Genomic DNA, 19,438 nt, shown 5'->3' on the forward strand with positions numbered 1-19,438 from the left:
ATTCTTGACCTTGGGCAAATCCCTTGACCTGTCTGGGTTTTAACATCATCATCTGTAAAATGAGATTGTTGACTTATTTAAAAAATGATATACTGAAAAATCTTTCAATTCTATTTTCTGGATAATAAAAATGATCTGGAGTTTTAATTGTAATTATGATGTTCCTCCAAATTGCTTAAAACTTTTCCATTTAGCTTTTCAAACTTTTCCCTTGATATTTTTTTCACAAACCCCTTGTAATAAAGACAGGCTTTTGGATGAGCTGTCCCAGAGGCCCGTCTGTTGGACCTCGCTGAATTTAGGGAACACGTGCCCAGAGGTCTCATTAAACCAGTAAATCCCAGCTCTGAATGAGAAACATTAGACTTCATTTGAGTGACTTTTTAGAGTTAAAAACATTAGAAAATGAAAATTAGTTTCTAGAATTAACATTTGTAGAATTAAAGCAAGAAATACAGGATCAAACCAAGCTAGAATCAAAATGAGCTGTAAACTTAGAGAGAGAAATGGGGAGGGTAGAGAAGATTTTTGAATGTTTGAATACTGAGTTAAAAAAAAGCTTGGCCTCAAGGGCCTTGATCCATCTATAGATATTCTCTAGAGGCCGAAAAGCCTGGACCAAAATAGATACTGCTGATGGTAAGCTCAGAAAAGAGAATTAAGCTGCTTTTTGTCTCTTTGACACACACCTGAAGGATGCTCAGCCAATCAATTCATGTTTTTTATTCAGATTGGATCATAAAATTAATGGATAGTGATTCCTTAAATTCTTAGGCTGATATACTAACAAAAGCTTTGAAAGATGGCCACATTTACTTTGCAAGAGTCGTCGGGTAAAGAATCCTCCTGCAATGCAGGAGACACAGGAGATGAAGGTTCAGTCCTTGGGTCGGGAAGGTTCCCTGGAGAAGGAAATGACAGCCTAGTATTCTTGCCTGGAAGATTCTATGGACAGAAGAGGTTGGAGGGCTACAGTCCATGGAGTTGCAGAGTTGGACATGACTGAGTGACTAAGCACAGCACATTAGCTTTTTAAGAGTAAGGGGGGAAATGGTTGACATGGCTCAGCCACTTCCAGACAGCACTTACTTCCCTTAGGCGGAGGGGCCGGTAGAGTTAGTACCATAGATGGAGAAGCTGGCTCCTACTTTCCATTTTCAGGAATTTGGTGGGCAACCTGTTAATCCCAGGTCAGTTTGAAACCTCCCATGATGGGTGTATTTACAACATGGAAATTGGTGAATGATGCAAATTAGGGCTCCCCACCCCCAACACCAGGAGAGGTGATTCCAACAGCACCCTCACTGGAAAGCTCAGTTCTCCTGTTATCCCATTAAAAAAAATCACTTAACCTCTTTGGGCTTCTGTTTCCCACCTTTGGAAAGAAAAGCTTAAACAATTATTAAAGTGCCTTCTAACTTTAAAATGCTATGATTTAAAGTATCTAATTTAATTTTGGTGAGAAGAAAGATACTGTGTTTTATTAAGACCCATTTGTGGGTCTGACCTGATAGAAGAATAATTCAAAATGAACAAAAATGGAATGACTCCTTGTCCTTATGGATATGAGCAATCGTCTCTGAATTTAGTACTTAAAGCCATGTCTCATAGTGAATATTTACTCTGGTGTACCTAAAAGGCTGTCTGGTTTTTTCCTCCAGCCCTTAACCACCACCTTCCAACCTGGATCCCACATCAGAAAAGAAAAACAAAAAAGGAAAGAAAATAGAGTCTTCCCAGAATTGCTGCCACACCTGCCAGGCCTTTCTGCCTAGCTTCCTCCTCTGCTTGGTGTGAACAGCTAGTCGCTTTGAATTTGGAAGTAGATTCCTTAGAGGCAGAAAGAGTAGGGAGGGTCAGAGATGGGGCTAAACATCATCCAATGGCTTACTTAGTAGAAGAGGAGCCAATGGTTACCCACCCAGGTCGTCCGGCTCTTTAATCAATCGCAGTTGGTCAGAGGCCAGAGGAGGACTTCAGGCAAGGCTTTATTGGCACTCTTCTTGCGGGCAGGAGGGAGCAAAACCAAGAAACAGGTTGCTCCCTGGGTGGGGCGAGCTGGTGCCTTCACTGGGGAGAGGTTGGGGCGGGTTGGTGGGTTGGGCCAGAGGGTCTGCCCGCCGCCTTGGCTGTGCGGTGTGCCCAGGTCAGTGCCTTTGCTCCCCACACCTCAGAAATGGCCACTGGTTTGTGACGTTTTTTGTGTCTTGCTGTTTACATTTTGCCCCAACTGGGTGTGCATGCAGTTATTTTTATCCCTTAGAGCTTCTCTGTATCCCGTTGCTGGAGGAGACGTTTTCTCAGGCGTAAGCACTCGGGTTAGGGCCGCTGCCCACCTGTCTCAGCGTCAGTGTTGTTAGCTCACTTAATCTCGCCAGGCCCAGAGTGAACGGTGTGCTTGCGAGCGCTGGAGGCCGAGGGAGGACTCTCTTGCTCCCACGTCCTTTCTCCTTCTGGTCTGGGTTTAATGGCTCTGTTTGCTTTCCAGATCTGCAACATGCTGAACGCCCCGGCCGATGAATACTTCACATTTCAGGTAACCGCCCTTTGCCGCGCCTCCCCCCACCCCCGTCAGTGCAGGGAGCTGGGGTGGCCCTGCCCCCCGCCCCCCGCCCCAGAGTCTGCCTGGTGCTCAGGGGGGACCGAGAAGCACGCACAGGGCTTATGTCCTGCTCACCCTGGCTGGCCGCCACGTAGCCCGTTCCTCAGGTGAAAAAGAAGAAGGGGGAGAAGAGAGAGGGGGATGAGAGAAGCAGGTAGGGTGTTTGTCACTCTGGCATTGGCGGGGGGCTGGGGTGGGGGGAATGTCACGTCTCGGTTCTCTCCCATCCCTGGTCATCTCGTGTCTACAACAGTCTGGGCGCAGCACAGGCGCTCAGTCAATGGTCTCTGCCTGAGGGATTGACTGAAAACATCGTACCACCTGGATTCAGCCTTCCACAGGTTTCTCAGACCCTTTCCAGCGGCTTATCACAGCTGTTAGGGGGAGAAGAAGCTTCCTGTTGGGTTCTTGGGGGCTCCCCATGCTATCAGACTCTTGGTTTTAATTTTTCCTCCTTCAACATCCAGAGATGCCCATCCCTACCTGTCCCCTCTCTCATCCCCTCCCCACCTGACCACTGGGACAACCCGGCTTTTGGCCCTACGGCCTCTCCTATTCTGTCTTTTAGCCCCTGCTGTTCTGTGTCCTGTTTTAACAAGCGTGTCTGGTTGGAGATCTGTCTAGTCAGGAATAGAGACAGCCTTCCCAGTGGGGACCACTAGCGGCTGTCTTCCTATCTACACAGACATGCCCACAGAGCCCCCTCTCTGCCCACACCAGGGTGAAGGTGGCCTGGGGTGGGGGGCGAAGGGTGAGGGGTGTTTCCTCAGCAGCAGAAGTGTCTGGGCCAGAAGAACCTGCGGCCACTTGCTCAGTTTCAGGTCAGGTTTCCCTCTGTTCTCCCCACTGGTTCTTTTGCTCAATGACGTGGAAACATGCAGACACCGTACGCAGGCCACCATGCAGCTGTGAAAGAGTTAACAGGGCCGAAGAGGATTCCTAGGACCCGTGGTGCTGGTTGGAGGAGTCTGGCGCCTCCCAGGAACTGGCCTGTGTTAGTATCCCAGGGCCAGAAGTGGAGTCTCCGCCTAACAGTGGATTTCTGAGCCCAGCAGCCATGGACGGTCATCCTTCCCACAATCAGAGGCCTGAGAAGTGTGTTTTTACAGGCACTCCACTGATGTTTCTTGTGGAAGCTGGGAAATTCCTATGGGCTGGAGGTTTACCCTAGGTGAGTGCCCAGCCTCCTCTGAACCATCAGAGCCCTTGTTCCAGCTCCTTCCTCCTCGTAGTTGAAGGCCTGAGTGTGACCACACTTTGCCCACCCCTGGCCCCTCTTATGGTAACGGCATGCCAGGAAAGGGTGCACAGGCAGGAAGAAGGGAACACGGACTCTATAAGGTGCCTGAACCTTAAGCAATCTTTGTCTGGACAGGGAGGGCAGGAGCTAGCCCAGAAGAACCAAGCTGCGCCCTGAGGTTTGAGGGCTTGGGAGCAGCCATACAAGGGCTCTGATGGTTCAGAGGAAGTTGGGCACTCACCTGGGGTAAACCTCCAGCCCATAGGAATTTCTCAGCTTCCACAAGAAACATCTCAGGCCTTTGACTGTGGGAAGGATGACCGTCCAATGGCTGCTGGGCTCAGAAATCCACTGTTAGGCCGGAGGCTCCACTTCCAGGCCCTGGGATACTAACACAGGCCAGTTCCTGGGAGACACCAGAGTTCTCCGACCAGCACCATGGGTCCTAGGAATCCCCTTCAGCCCTGCAAACTCTTTCAGAACTGCACTGTGGCCTAAGACACCCCCGCCCAGCCCTCCATCCATCCCTTTGTCCTTGGACTGGGATCAGGACTACATCTTGGAGGGTTCTCAACCTCCCTCTCCATTTCCCCATTTTTGGATCATCCCAAAGGGTGCCCCTCCTCCCTAAGCCTCCACCCTGCCCGGCCTCCCCTTCTCTCTCCATCTGCTCACACCCACCTCCATTCTCAGTGGTCCCTCTTGCACCTGAGAAGTGTAATGGAAAAACCAATGATTCAAAGTGAACTATGGTCAGAGCAAACCTGCAAATGCAGTGGTTCTCAAACTATGTTCGTTGGTGGCATGAGGTATTAGCTTCCTGTTGCTGCCATAACAACGACTGCTCAGTGACTTAAAGTGATACAACTGAGTTATCTTACAGTTCTGGAGTCAGAGGTCTAATATGGGTCACACTGGGCAAAATTCAAGGTATTGTCAGGAATGACTTCCTTTTTAAGGATGTGGGGGAGAACCTGCCTCCTTGTCTTTCCCAGCTGCTAGAGGCAGCCTTGGAGAAGGAAATGGCAACCCACTGCAATATTCTTGCCTGGAGAATTCCGTAGACGGAGGAGCCTGGTGGGCTGCTGTCTATGGGGTCGCACAGAGTCGGACACGACTGAAGGGACTTAGCAGCAGAGGCAGCCTTGGCCCCGTGGTGTCCTTCCACCTTTAAAACCAGCATCGTGTTGCCCTGACCTTGCCACTAATGTCATATGTCCTTCTCTGATTTTTGACCCTGACTCTCTTTTCTACTTGTAAGGATCCTTGTGATTACATTGTGTCCATTTTGTATCCTGGAAAATCCAGGATAATTTCCCTATTTTAAGATCAGCTGACTAATAACCTTAATTTCATCTGCTAGTTTAATACTCCTTCCACATAAAATAACTTGTTCACAGATTCCAGGCATTGGCAAGTAGACATCTTTGAGGTGTTCCTTGAAGTGAAGTAGGGGCTTCTTCCTTTAACATCAATTAAAGTGATCCCAATTCATAGAAGAAAAGGTACATAGAATTTTCTCAGTCTTAAGTTTTTGTCCTACTTTTCTTAAGTGTTAAGTTCCTCCAATAGCTTTTCTGTGAACAAGCTCTAACTTAATAGCAAAACACATGAACGTGAACAGGTAATGAATAAGTACTGAAAAACAGAGGCAGTCAGTAAAGCTTATTTTGGAAGCTCTTCAAAATATATGTACACCCAGGTGCTTATGGTTGTGAGGTTATTTTGCACACAGGTAATACTTTCTGTTATTGATTTTGTCTCTCATCTGTGTGAAGGTATAAGTATATAAATGTTTCATAGTATTTTCCAAAACTTACAACTTTGAGGATAACAGTGCACTACTTTTTTCCCCCAGAACTTCGACCATTATTGAGGCTTGGTTTCTTTGCTTTTCATTCCAAGTATAAGAGGAGCTCTTCAACTAATAAGCAGTTGTTTGTTGAGCATCCCTTATATACCCAGCACTGGGTATAATTCAACAGTTTATGGAACTGCTCTTTGGTAAGATTAGAAAATAGCCTCAGAGACAAAAACCAACAGTTCAAAGCATTTGGAAAGTACCTACATTGTATGATCCAGGCTACAGGTGCTGATGGAATTCTGAAAAAGGAAAGTTCCACTTGGGTGAAAAGCTAGAGAAACCTTTCTGGGAGAGGCGAGACTTAACCTGCATCTCCGAGGATGAGTAAAGAAGCTGAGAGCAGGCAGAAGAAGGAGCAGTGTGGTGTGTTGGGGACTTGGCTGTCTTTGCCTTGTTGTGTACTGTGTAGGTGCCACACGATGGTTTTCAGATTTTGGAGGACTTCACGATCACCTGGGGAGCTTATTTAAGACATGCTCCCAGAGATTTATGAAACAGGCTAAAAAAGAAAAATCTGTTGCCCTTGATTCTTGGCCGACACTTTGAGAAGCACTCCTGAACTTCTGTGTGTGTGCATCCCCTACCAAACTGTTATCTCAAGGTTGGGAACTGTGACTTCATCTCTGCACCTCAGCAGCTAACCCAGGTCCTGAAACATCACGGGACTTGACAGATGTTTACTCAATGGAACCACACCACAGAACAAAGGACGATCTTGGTGGATCAGTCAGGAAAACAGAAACCACATTAGCTGTTCCAACAGAATTTAAGGAATTAGCTAGATAGGTATTGGAGGACAGAAAAAGTGAACAGGGAACACTGAGGTAATAGAGGTAAATGCTTCCCATCCTAGGGCTGGGAAGGGGATCAAAGAGAAGAGGGTAGGGTTGTTACAATATAGACATTTGGTTCTAGGATACTTAATCAAATGTACAAGAGTGCTTTTATGACTGTATACTTCTAGCCATGTTCTGTTACAGCATGGGAATTGTGCATCTAACACCCCCAAATTATTCTTTGTCTAAACTGAAGGCAACCTAAGTGGGGGATAGCAAGGGTATGGCTATAATGGGGTAGTGCAAGTGATCCCAGTAGTGATGGATTAATTCTCTCAATTCCAGGGATGTTGTACATAGCTACATATGTGATGAATTTGCATAAAAACAGTCCTCCACACCCCCACACATGCACAAATGCATATAAATCTGGTTAAACCTGAAGAAGCTCCATTTATCATACCAATATGTATTCCCTGGTTTTTCTAGTGTACCTTTGTGACACAAAATGATACCATGAAGAAAACTGGGTAAAGGGCACATGGGATTTCTCTGTACATTTCTCTTGTCACATCCTGTGGATGTATAGTAATTTCAAAATAAAAAGTTGAAAAATAGCCTGTGTCTTTTTTTATTTGTAGAAAGGACCTGTAGATGAAACTGGTTGGGTCATTAAAAATGTCTTGTCCCTGCCTATTGTCAACAAAAAAGAAGACATTGTGGGTGTAGCTACATTTTACAACAGGAAGGATGGAAAGCCTTTTGATGAATATGATGAGCACATCGCTGAGGTGAGTGCAATTATAAAATAATGGAGGGAGATGAAATTCATGAATAGAGGATGCATAATTGTTATTCTGGAAAGATGTTTCCAAAGGGTAATTAAGACGTGAGTCACACACAGTTGCTGTCAATATGTTGTTATTGTGTCATTTCTGTTTCCTGATTTCCATGAAACTGCACTGTTTTCTACCAAAGTGTGAATGTTTGACTTAATCAAAATTCTTTCCAGTACTAGGAAATTGGGGAAAAGGTTTCTCTCTCTTTTTCGCCCACTCCCCCCTTTTCCCCTCTCTCCTCCTTGCTGTCACCCCCAGCCCTCTCTGATTCAAGTCTTGCTTTATCTGATTGGATATTGGTCATCCCCTCCTCTAATAAAGTATTCATGGTGCTTGAAGCACTTTGAAAACAAGGGCTTAGCCAATTTTAATGTCTGGGGCTGACTATTAGTATTTTTTTTCTTAGATTAAAACAGCTGGGTTTTTTTTTATGGGGGAAGAGAGATCGATGGATAGGAAAGCATGCAGACTGTTGCCTCCAAATCAATTTTCCTTTAATTTCAGAGAATTGAATCACGTTTTATCAATTTCAGACTCTCACACAGTTTCTTGGATGGTCTCTTTTAAATACTGACACCTATGAGAAAATGAATAAGCTGGAGAACAGAAAGGACATAGCCCAAGAAATGCTCATGAACCACACCAAGGCTACGCCTGATGAAATCAAGTCTATTTTGGTAAGTGAGGAATTCAGTCCTATAGACATTAGATACTGTTTAACCATGGCTTCTGGAATTCACCTAAGTACCCAGAGGTCTGACAAAGGAGAATAAGTTTAGTCCTGGACTGAGGATGGTGATTCAGAGAAGGAGGGGTCAGGGAGAATTTGGGTGGTTCACAGTACACAGACCCTTACTGAATGTCCAGGCTGCTTGGTTGGGACAGCTCTTTGTTAAAAATAACTCTGTAGGAGCTGAAATAGTTAGGTCTAGATTGGAATATTAGCACAGAAAAAAATATTTCCAGGGAGGGAAATGTCAGCTGTTGGCCATGTAATACTGTATAACAACCATAGCCTCTCAGCTGTATATGACAATAAGCGTCTATTTCTCATGCATTTGTGGGTTGACCAGGCTTCAGATGATCTTGGTTGGGCTGTAAGCTGTGCATTTGATTGGCTCTCTGCATCTGTCATCCTTGATCAGCAGCTACCTGATAGATGTTCTTCTCATGGTGATGACAAGTGCCAGACTGCAAGCCCAGCTGTGCAAGCTCATTTCAAGTCTTCCCTCATATCACACTCACTAAAATTTTCAGTGTACAAACATGACCAAATCAACATCATGGATGATTGGGGAACCAGTAGATACTTGCTGCTGCTGCTAAGTTGCTTCAGTCATGTCCGACTCTGTGCGACCCCATAGATAGCAGCCCACCAGGCTCTGCCGTCCCTGGGATTCTCCAGGCAAGAATGCTGGAGTGGGTTGCCATTTCCTTCTCCAAGATACTTGCTAGAAGTGTACTAATCACCACCATATGAAGGGGAAATATCACACACCCATGATCTCTATTCCTTTATTTCCCTAGCTTTCAGAGGATGTGTGGTATAGTTTTCCTGGGGTGTTTTTGTTTTTGTTTTGTTTTGTTTTTTAACATTTATTTATTTATTTGGCTCTGCCGGGTCTTGACTGCGGCATGCGGGAACTAGTTCCCTGACCAGGGAGCGAACCCAGGACTCCTGAACTGAGAGCATGGAGTCTTTGCCACTGGGCCACCAGGGAAATCCCCCTGGGGTGTTTTTGTTTGTTTTTTGCTGGGTTGTTTGAGATGTAAAAGAAATTTGATTTGAGAATTCGATATGTTGAAGATGAAAATGTCTGGGGAAATACAGGGAAATTGCTATAAACTAATAGAAAAATAGATGTAAGCCACTCATTTTTCTCGCCTACGTGTGAGCTATCAATGTCTCCCTCCCTCTCTCTCTTTGAGACAGCTGCTGTTACATTTTGGAGGATAAGAAAGATTGTTTTTTAGAGAAAATTCTACATAATCAAGTGCTATAGACCTTTGTATGGCACTTTGTCATGGAACTCATTATAGCATGATTTATTTTAACTGATTTTAAGAGTAAAGTAATCACAGAGACATCGACTTTATAGGAATTTCACACTTCCTTTGCTTTTACATTTTAGAAATTTAAAGAGAAGTTAAATATAGATGTAATTGAAGACTGTGAAGAAAAACAGCTTGTCACAATTTTGGTAAGTGTTTTACTTCTATCCTTAATGCCTTTTAAATAAAATATGGTTCCCTGCTTTTCTTCCTCTTTGTCCCCCACAATGCAATCCACAAAGGTAAATTAGAATCACAGCTAATCTAGACCACTGCACAAGAGAGTTCAGGTACAGACTCTAGGGGATAGCATGACTTGGTTTATTTTAATAGCTTTGGATTACACCGTGGCCATCCTTGAAGACATGGCAGAATTACAGATAGACCCTTAAAGGCACCATTATTATTTCTGCCATCTTGAGCTTCTCTTACGGACCCTGGAGGAATTATTTCTTTCCTATTGTTGCCATTGGGTCACCCCTATTATATCTAGTTGAAATAACTTCTCTTCCAGTCACTAATCCTGTATTTTGTATCTACTATTTAAACTCACCCAAATTTTCTTCAGTCAACTGTTAAACCCATGAGGTTAAGTTTTTAATTTCAGAGCTTCTCTTGTTCAGTTCTAGGACGTATATTTAACTTTTTTTCTTTTTAAAGATTTCAACTCTATGCTGAAACTTTCTGTCATTTTATCTACTTTCCCTCTCTTTTAGTCAATCTTCTTAAATTTATTCATCATAGTGATTTTGAATTCTCAATACCTTAATCACCTATATGTCTGGTTCTACTGTCTATTTTTACTCTTGAGTTTTCAGTTCAGTCGCTCAGTCATGCCCGACTCTTTGCAACCCCATGAAGCGCAGCACACCAGGCCTCCCTGTGCATCACCAACTCCCGGAGTTTACTCAGACTCATGTCCATCGAGTTGGTGATGTCATCCAGCCATCTCATCCTCTGTCGTCCCCTTCTCCTCCTGCACTCAATCTTTCCCAGCATCAGGGTCTTTTCAAATGAGTCAGCTCTTCGCATCAGGTGACCAAAGTTTTGGAGTTTCAGCTTCAACATCAGTCTTTCCAATGAATAGTCAGGACTGATTTCCTTTAGGATGGACTGGTTGGATCTCCTTGCAGTCCAAGGGACTCTCAAGAGTCTTCTCCAACACCACAGTTCAAAACCATCAATTCTTCAGCACTCAGCTTTCTTTATAGTCCAACTCTCACATCCATACATGATTACTGGAAAAACCATAGCCTTGAGTTTTAGTCATTTGATCCTTTTAAGGCATACTTTATAATTTTTTCATTGAGAACCAGACATTGTGGATAAAAACTTGGAGGGGCTCTGGGTGATGTTATCTTTCTCTTCAGAGGGTTAAGTTTTCTTCTGGCAGGTAAAGGAGCTGGCTTTAGAGTTCGTTAGGGACAGTCTGTCTTAGGTTTGCCCTTGCTACTCGGGTAGAATCTTTATTTCTAGAGGGTGGCCCTCTGGGATCCCAACTTAAAGCCTGGGATATTTACCAAGGCCCCTATACCTTTGAATTTCAGAGGCTTGAATACAATCTTTTTGAAACTGAAGTAATGTCACATTTGTTTGCCTCCCTAACTACCCTATCCTGTTTTCCACAGCCCCTTTCAGGTCTGTGTTCTTTTTTTCTGAGCTAAGATATACTGAATATCTCACCTTCCCCATCCCCATCTTTTATGAGCTCTGTCTTCCCATCCTGGCCCTTGGCTGTACCACCACAGAGCCAGTGGCCTTTGACCTCTATGTTTTGACACCTTGCATATTTTCGTGTCACCTGAGGCTCTTCCTCCTTCTCTCACTCTCTTTGACTTAACTTCTGAGCACTTTCCTCTCACGTGTAGTCCAGAAGATGACCTTTCCTTCTGCTGACAAAACTTATCTTCTTGTAAAACAAAGCTTTAATTGATATTCATGACATGTTAGAAATTTTCTAGTTCCCTGTTTAGAGGAGGGAAGGGCCTTATGATGGAAAAGCAATAAAATGGGCAAAGAATCAATAACTTTACAACAAAATGGCTTATTTTGAATATAAGATATGTTCTAAAGCTCATCCTAAATCATTGCTGCCTATAACAAGAAACAAACACATATTTCAGAGGGGTTCTCTGAAACTATCTCGGCATAATTTCCAAGTGGCATAAATATATATATGTATCTTTGTGACCCCATGGACTATACAGTCCATGGAATTATCCAGGCCAGAATATTGGATTGGGTAGCCTTTCCTTTCTCCAGGGTATCCTCCCAACCCAGGGATCAAAACCAGGTCTCCCGCATTGCAGGCAGATTCTTTACCAACTGAGCCACAAGGGAAGCCCAAGAATACTGGAGTGGGTATCCTATCCCTTCTCCAGCAGATCCTCCCAACCCAGGAATTGATCTGGGGTCTCCTGCATTGCAGGTGAATTCTTTACCAGCTGAGCTATCAGGGAAGCCCAAATTGAGAAACAAACATGTATTTCAGAGGGGTACTCTGAAACTATCTCGGCATAATTTCCTAGCGGCATAAATATGTATGCATCTTCACTTACCATGATTTTCTCCATGGATGCACTTTAATTCTTGGTTCAGGGAAGGCGTGGCCCTCTTTTATAGGTGTAACAGCAAGTGCGTGTGGCTGTGCTGGTAAGGACTGAGGAAGCAGCACTGCTACTCGGGCAGAAGAAGTGGGGAAAGTTGCCCCTCTTCTTCCCCCTGCTTCCTGAGACTTTTCAGGTCACTCACAGATGCCCTGCAGCTCCTGTTTACCAGACCATAGAAGATGTAGAGAGAACATCCCAGAGAAGTACCTCATTCACTCCTCCTTCATTGAGGTTTTTTTTTTTTTTTTTCATTCATTCACTAATTATTGAGATGCAGTATGATACAAGAAACTGTTAAGTCCCAAGGGCAAAAGATAATGTGATCTGGTTCTTACCTGGCTCAGAAACCCCTTGTTTATTAGAGAGACAAAAAGTACAAGCAATGGCACTGCCTTGAATGGACGGGTTCATAGGGCGTGAGTACCACGGACCCTGGGGAGGCCAAGGGCCTGATTCTCCTCACAGAAGATGATAGAGTGTGAGATGAAGGCCATGGTGTGTAGGCCTGAAGGGGAAGTGGGAGCTGGCTGGGCAGAGAGTGATGATGGCGGCTTGGAGATGAGAAGGGAAAGCAGGACAGTCCAGGCCAGGGTAGGGGGACACAGCACATTAGGGAGACCAAAGCCAGCTGGTGTGGCCAGAGCCCCAGCGAGTGGAGAGGGGAGCAGCCCGTGAGGCCTGACAGGGAGGTGGGGCAAGACCACACAAGGCAGCCTGGCACACTGGGACCCGGGACGTGGCCCGATCAGGTGGTCAGGGGTCTCTCTGGAGCAGAGGGAGCGAGCTAGCCTGGATGCAGGAGGCCGGCGGGGCCGTGTTACACACACAGTTACAGAGAGGGAGGCTTCCCTCAGTCTCTCGTGCTCTCCGCCTCTCATGCTCGATCTCAGCTGTGGGTTCCATCAAAGAGGAGAAAACCAGCCTTTGGTGCTTGAGTTCCTACTTCTCAGACCAAGCAAAAGCCTTTATTTCTATCAACCTCTCTGTATCACTATTGTATGACTGCTGTTCTTCAAAACCTGTGATTTCTGTATTACAGTATTATTATATTGGTTTGCGTATAACTGCAAATTGGGCCTGGGAGTCATAATTCTGAGAATGTCTTTGTTTCCTGCTAAAAATGCACACTTACATGTTAGTGTGACTGACCCTGTAATGCTTTAAAAAATGTTTTCACATTTGATCTTTACATAATACTCTGAGAACAGCAGGGCAGAGGGGACATCCAGCAGGGAGGTTCTGTGGCATGGGGCACCCCTCACCGCACCCCATAGTGGTCTGATTTTTACGTGTGCTTATTTTCCAATTCTCCCCACAAGAATGTGCATTTCAGTGAGTAGTGACATTGTTTTATCTGTAATGCCTACAACACAAATAGGAACCAATAAATGTCTGTCGAATGATTAAAAATGAACAAAAGGCATAAAGAGCCCCCATGGGCAAGGAATCTGGGAGGTTCTGGACAGAGAGAAAGTGATGAGAAGAAGGAACAGTGGAGGACGTGAGAGGCCCTGTGAGGAAGGAGCTTTGGGAAGTGTTACGAGGGGCTCCCTTGTGGCTCCACTGGTAAAGAATCTGCCTGCAATGCAGGAGACCTGGGTTCAATCTCTGGGTTGGGAAGATCCCCTCGAGAAGGGAAAGGCTACCCACTCCAGTATTCTGGCCTGGAGAATTCCATGGACTGTATAGTCCATGGGCTCACTAAGAGTCAGACAGGACTGAGCGACTTTCATTTTCCCTAGGGGTCGTGTGATGAATCCCCTCTAATTGTCTTTGACACATGAGAATAAAATTGGTACTTTTTCATTAAAACAACAGACAAAAATGTTACTATTGTTATCCGCATTTCACAGATGAGAACACTGGTGTAGCTAACCTCAACCCAGAACTGAACACTAGTTTCCTGGCTCAAAACCACTGCTTTGCAGGAGAGAGATCTCTGCCCAAAGTGACCATCTAAGAGTGACCTTGGGGAGAAGAGGTTCTTCTTCCTTGAGAATCAGGAAGATCCTGCAAAGAAAGGCAAGGGTGTGAGGGCCAGCTCTGACTTGGGGGTTAGGTGAACAGATACCATAATTGTATTTAAAAGAGCCATATTCCATTATGTGTTGAAATTTGTACAAATAGAATATGGATCATCCTCTGGGCCAAGCCTGAACTTTCTGAGGGATGTGACCTTAGCACAGTATTAAGGGTTTACTATGGGCTCAGTGAACACCCACTGAACTGAACTGCTCCTGCACGTCTGTCTGCTGGGCCACACAGCAGACTGTGTGCTGCTTTCTTTTTTTCTTTCTTCTTTCCTCGCCTGCTTCTTTCTTCTTGTGGGGTTGTCTCTGCCCTGCCGTCTATCACATCAGCCCTCCAGAATCTCACCTTTCACTGTCTGTATTTTTAACCATTTCAACAAGTTAAGTCCTTAAAGGCAAGATCCACATTTTTGTTTCCCAAGCCATGTCCATGTGACTAGTTCAACTGTTTTTTCACCTAGACCTAAATCCTGACAAGGGGTGGGTTAAATGAGATGTCTGCGTGTGTACCAGGACACTGGGGGGCATTCATTCATTCATTCAATGAACATTAACCAGCACCTCTGTGGGACAAGCTCTCAGGTACTGTTACCACAGCAGGTTAACACACCATGATCCCATCCTTAGGGAACCCACAGACTAGTGGAAAAGCATCACTGGACAGGTAAAGAAAATACGATAGAACTGAATCAAGTCATCATTTACTGTTTACTAAATATTTCTAGAAGAGGAAAAAAGAGAAGTTGGGTATTGAAAATGGGTTAGGCTGCTGTAATTCAACATTTTATTTTGCATCAGAGAAAGAAAGTAGCCTCTGGGGTCTGCTTTGGAATTGAATGCCGTCACTTAGAAAGCTTCTCAGGATAACTGAGCCTCAGTTTAACCATCTGGAAACTGAGGGTCATTGTGCAGGTTTGTTGTGAGGATAATAGGGGCATAACCCAGTACTGGGTATGTAGAGGCTCAGGGGAGTGCATGTGGCATCATTGCGTTGTAATTTTGTGTATGACTAAAAGGATAAAAAAAGAATATAAACTGGAACCTTTGGTCCTTGTTTCAACAGAAAGAGGACCTGCCGGACCCACGGACCGCAGACCTGTATGAATTCCGCTTCAGCGACTTGCCCATCACAGAGCACGAACTGATTAAGTGTGGACTTCGGCTGTTTTTTGAAATAAACGTGGTGGAGAAATTCAAAGTACCCGTAGAGGTTAGATGGTATTTCATTTAAAATATGGTGTGATTCTGTGGCAGTTCTCCACTGCGTAAAATTACCTGTGGTTCAAAAAGATTCCCTGCAGTGTGGATCTTAAATTATCATTAACTTTGTCAATATATCCGCTTAAGCCCTGTAAACAAGGCCATCCTATCTTTTCAGATAAGGTTGTCACAGACCTTCTAACCTTTAGAATTCTGTTCCAAAGTCTGAGTGGTGTTGTCTTCTTTGGTGGCAGGTTCTCACCAGATGGATGTACACGGTGAGGAAGGGGTACCGGGCCGTCACGTACCACAACTGGAGACATGGGTTTAATGTGGGGCAGACCATGTTCACTTTGCTGATGGTAGGTATGGAGCGCAGCAATTGGTGAAAACCTGAGTGCCTCCCTCCTGAACGTGCTGAGAATAGATACAGGCTATCACTTTAGATCTGTAATTTTGTAATTCATGGATACAATCCCATAAATTCCCAAATCCTCTGGAAATGATGCGAGGGCATGTGGGTATCCCTGGGCGCTTGACTGGATTATAACTCTGACACTCACATAGTTAGGTCTTTAAAGGAAAAAATTCAGTTCCCTGCTAGGTTTGTAACTGCCCAGAATGAGCTACAAGAAATAAAACCAGTTTGGGATTTCTCTGGTGGTTCAGTGGTAAAGACTCCATGCTTCCGATGCAAAGGGTCAGGGTTTGATCCTTGATCAGGGAACTAAGATCCCATGTGCCACGTGGTGTGACCAAAAAGGAAAGAAAGTCAGCTTGCTCTAAAAACACAGCAGACCCCCTTCTCCATCAGAGGCAAGCCTCACTGCACATGCTGCATAATGTATTAATGTAAGTGTATTAATGTAAGTGAATATATGTCTATTTTCTTTTAGACAGGAAGACTGAAGAAATACTACACAGACCTTGAAGCCTTTGCCATGCTTGCTGCTGCCTTCTGCCATGACATTGACCACAGAGGCACCAATAATTTGTATCAGATGAAGTAAGTGAACATATGCTGCCACATCAAGAGTTCTGGTGCCCCCTGCCTTATTTGTAAATGCCTTCACTCTTTTTTCAACTTCGTTTCATCAAAGTATTGAATTCATACCTTTAGGTGCATTGATCTTCGACTTGCAGTTGTACGCCCTTGGGTGACACCCCCAACTCAAGCTAGAGAACATTTCATCCTGGGTTTGCTACCTCTCATGTCCCTCGTCCTTGTGCCTCCACCAGCTGACCTTGCATCTTAACATCATCACCACCTTCCCCTCTTGCCTAAGAAAAGAAGTGCAGCCTCTCAGCTCAGACATATTTGTATTCACTGAGTTCACAAATTATTTAAACTTTCTAAGCTTTGAGTTCCTCATTGGGAAAATAAGAATTGTAATAATGCTACCTAACACTTAAGGTCATTGTAAAGATTAAATAAGGCTATGCATACAAAGCAGTCAGCTCACGGTTGGTGCTTGGTGGTTAATAATTATCAGGTATTTTTATTATTACTATGTCATTGGCACTTTCAAAATTCATCAGCAGTGCCATGGCCAACCTAGCTCCTTGATAGGACATTTAAGAAGCTCTACCTGCCTTGGCCGCACTATATCCTCATCTACACATAACCCACTACCCTACATGGTACCAGAGGAAGTGAGACATTTTAGAGAGAATGAGGTTTGGGATCTGGGTTTGTGGGATCCAAACACTTCCTGGTTGAGTGATCTTGGGTAAATCATTTAATGTATTTGAGATTCAGTTTCTTAACTGTTAAATGGGTACAATTTTGACCTCTCAAAGACTGCTGTGAGAATCATGTGAAATTGTATGTCTGAAATTACATAGTAGATGCTCAAGAAATTTACTCAATGAAGTAAGCAGGGATCTTCAGCAACTCTACCAATGAGGCTTTGCTCTGAAGAGGGGATTCCCAGTCTGGGTTCGGGCAAGCCACATCTTCCTCTAAGAGCTCCAGCCCATGCTGGCTGTTCCGCATTCCTGAATGCAGGTTTCCTGACAATGACTGAGCTCTCTTCTGCCCTCCTAACTGCTTCAACCAATTCAGTTTCAAAGGAATGAATGTTTATTGAGCACTTGTGTACTGGGAGACCAGCTGAGAACTTGATACCTATGGCCTTTTTGAATCCTTATAAAGCCCTCCCACGTGGGAGGTACTATTGTTCCCCTCTTTTACTGATGAAGAAACAAGTCCCAAACAGTCAAATCTAACTTGCCCTAGATGAAAAGAGAGTAGCCAAATGGGATGTGGCATCTCGTCTCTGGTTTGCAGAAAAGATGAGACCACATCCCAGACTTCTGCTTTGGCCTGGTTGGGAGTCTGGTTGAGTCCCATCAGCAATGGGTGAGCTGACCTTCTTCCTTTTCTGTGAGAGAAACTTTGTAGTTCAAGCAATTAAATCACTTTATGCATTTGACAAATTAGGGTTTTTCTTAAAAAGATTTTTTTAAAGAGCATATTCTTCTGTTCTAAATCTAAAAATTCTTTTCCAATATGTTACTTTCAACTGTTTCACAGTCATTAGGGGAGAGGGAAGACTTGGAAAATAAAAACCTCAGATTGCAAAGATTCTGTATTGTGTGATCTTATGTGTCATCTTTAAACAGCTAAAATGACCCTTTTCCTCCTAGGTCCACTTCTCCGCTAGCAAGGCTTCACGGCTCTTCCATCTTGGAGAGGCACCACCTGGAGTACAGTAAGACGCTCCTGCAGGATGAGGTACATGGGTCTCTCTCTACGGCAGCTCACAAGCTCTGGATCAAAGCGCTAACCCACAGAAAATGCTTAGAAAGAGGATGATCCTGAGTGCTGGTGGCTGATAGTGTATATACCCTTATTGAAGTCAATTGATAGAAATTGATATATTGTGATAGTTTTTGAACAATCAAATTGGAAGTAGCTGAGATAGAGGAGGAAAGAGCTATGAAAAGTCACAGAATCTCTGTGGGTCTGTAGAGTAAGAAGAAAAAGTTTATGATGAATATGAGAGGGCTCTGTGTACCTTCGGTATGTATGAATGTAAAAAGAGGAGGCTACACAGTCACTGCTTTTCTTATTCATAGGGCATGTACTGTTAAGGTATTGTCTGTATCTTTGAGAGAGTCAGGTGTTGGTAGTTTGGGGGTAGGGATGAAAATCAGGCTGTAAGATCAGACAGCTGCCATCAGAGGCACTGAGTGAATGAGGGACTTGTCCCATTCAGGAGTGGGTGGGGCATAGGAGAGAAGAGGGGTGGGATCAGGGAACTTTTCACAGGAAGTGGCTTAAGCTTGGTCCTGAATTCATTGTGATTTATACAATATCATGTACTACTAACTTTCAATAAAAAGATTCTTCTTTTTATCAATTTTATTTAAAGAGTATACAGGCTTGTTGGGAAGGTTTTGCATATAACCTAGTTATGCTTGAGAACAAATCTGAGAAGATTCTAACCCAGAATGAATCATTGTTAGATAGAAGGGAACATTCTTCTGTCTGCACAGAGAAATTGTCTAGAATCACACAAACTCATTAGGATAAATAAGCCCTCGGGAGAGTGGAGCTTTTTTCACTTTTGATAATAATCATTTATTAAAGGCTCAAGGGAAGGGGTACAAGGAAATATGTCCAAGTTTCGAGATAATATTACATTCTTCTAGGTAATCAAAAGCCAAGTGGGAAAATTTGTAAGGGCAATTAGGCAGAAAAGTAGAAAAAGAAAACAGACATATGATTTAAATGTTTTTAATAGCCTGTGATTGATGCAGCATCCAGACAGGGAGACAGACCAACTGCACTGAATTATCGATTTCACAGGGCAGAGGTGGGCAGGCGGTTAAAAACACATCCTGGGCTTCATCTCCCACTTATCAGGCTCCCTGGGGATTGGACCTAGGAATCTGACTTTTAATAAGAATTTTCATAACTCTCATGTGTAGCTAGGACCTGTTCCTGCAGTAGTATCATAAAAAGAATGAAGATATCTATTCTATGAGAGTTGGAAAAAATAGAATTGAAAGTAGTTCATGAATATAATAGTGACTTGTTATCCACCCAATTTGTTAAGGGTCTTGCTTTACTGGTTGGGATGGTTTTATATTTTTGAGTAAGGATCTTCCATATATCCAGCTGATTACATATACCACAGGCAGGTAGTATCAAAAATAATTTATTTAATTTTACGTTTACCTACTAATGCAAAATATATTCTAAAACCTTTATAGCCAAA

At 44.0% G+C, this 19,438-nt stretch overlaps 1 protein-coding gene across 3 annotated transcripts in view; it reads left to right on the forward strand.

Annotated features, from left to right (window-relative positions):
* PDE6C (phosphodiesterase 6C) overlaps positions 1 to 19,438 on the forward strand; it is a 53,099-nt gene that overhangs the window by 13,780 nt on the left and 19,881 nt on the right. For 2 of the 3 annotated variants that reach the window (XM_065922936.1, XM_065922937.1), the window contains 9 exons: positions 2,489 to 2,536; positions 7,124 to 7,273; positions 7,855 to 8,014; positions 9,040 to 9,054; positions 9,491 to 9,522; positions 15,076 to 15,222; positions 15,467 to 15,574; positions 16,109 to 16,218; positions 17,862 to 17,949. In XM_065922936.1, coding sequence (XP_065779008.1) covers positions 2,489 to 2,536; positions 7,124 to 7,273; positions 7,855 to 8,014; positions 9,040 to 9,054; positions 9,491 to 9,522; positions 15,076 to 15,222; positions 15,467 to 15,574; positions 16,109 to 16,218; positions 17,862 to 17,949 — 858 coding nt within the window. Of the gene's footprint in view, positions 1 to 2,488; positions 2,537 to 7,123; positions 7,274 to 7,854; positions 8,015 to 9,039; positions 9,055 to 9,453; positions 9,523 to 15,075; positions 15,223 to 15,466; positions 15,575 to 16,108; positions 16,219 to 17,861; positions 17,950 to 19,438 lie in introns of all 3 variants that reach the window. The other variant, XM_065922935.1, reaches the window with a different exon arrangement.

This window comes from Muntiacus reevesi, chromosome 2, assembly GCF_963930625.1.
Source record: "Muntiacus reevesi chromosome 2, mMunRee1.1, whole genome shotgun sequence".
In the NCBI taxonomy this organism is placed as follows: Eukaryota; Metazoa; Chordata; class Mammalia; order Artiodactyla; family Cervidae; genus Muntiacus; species Muntiacus reevesi.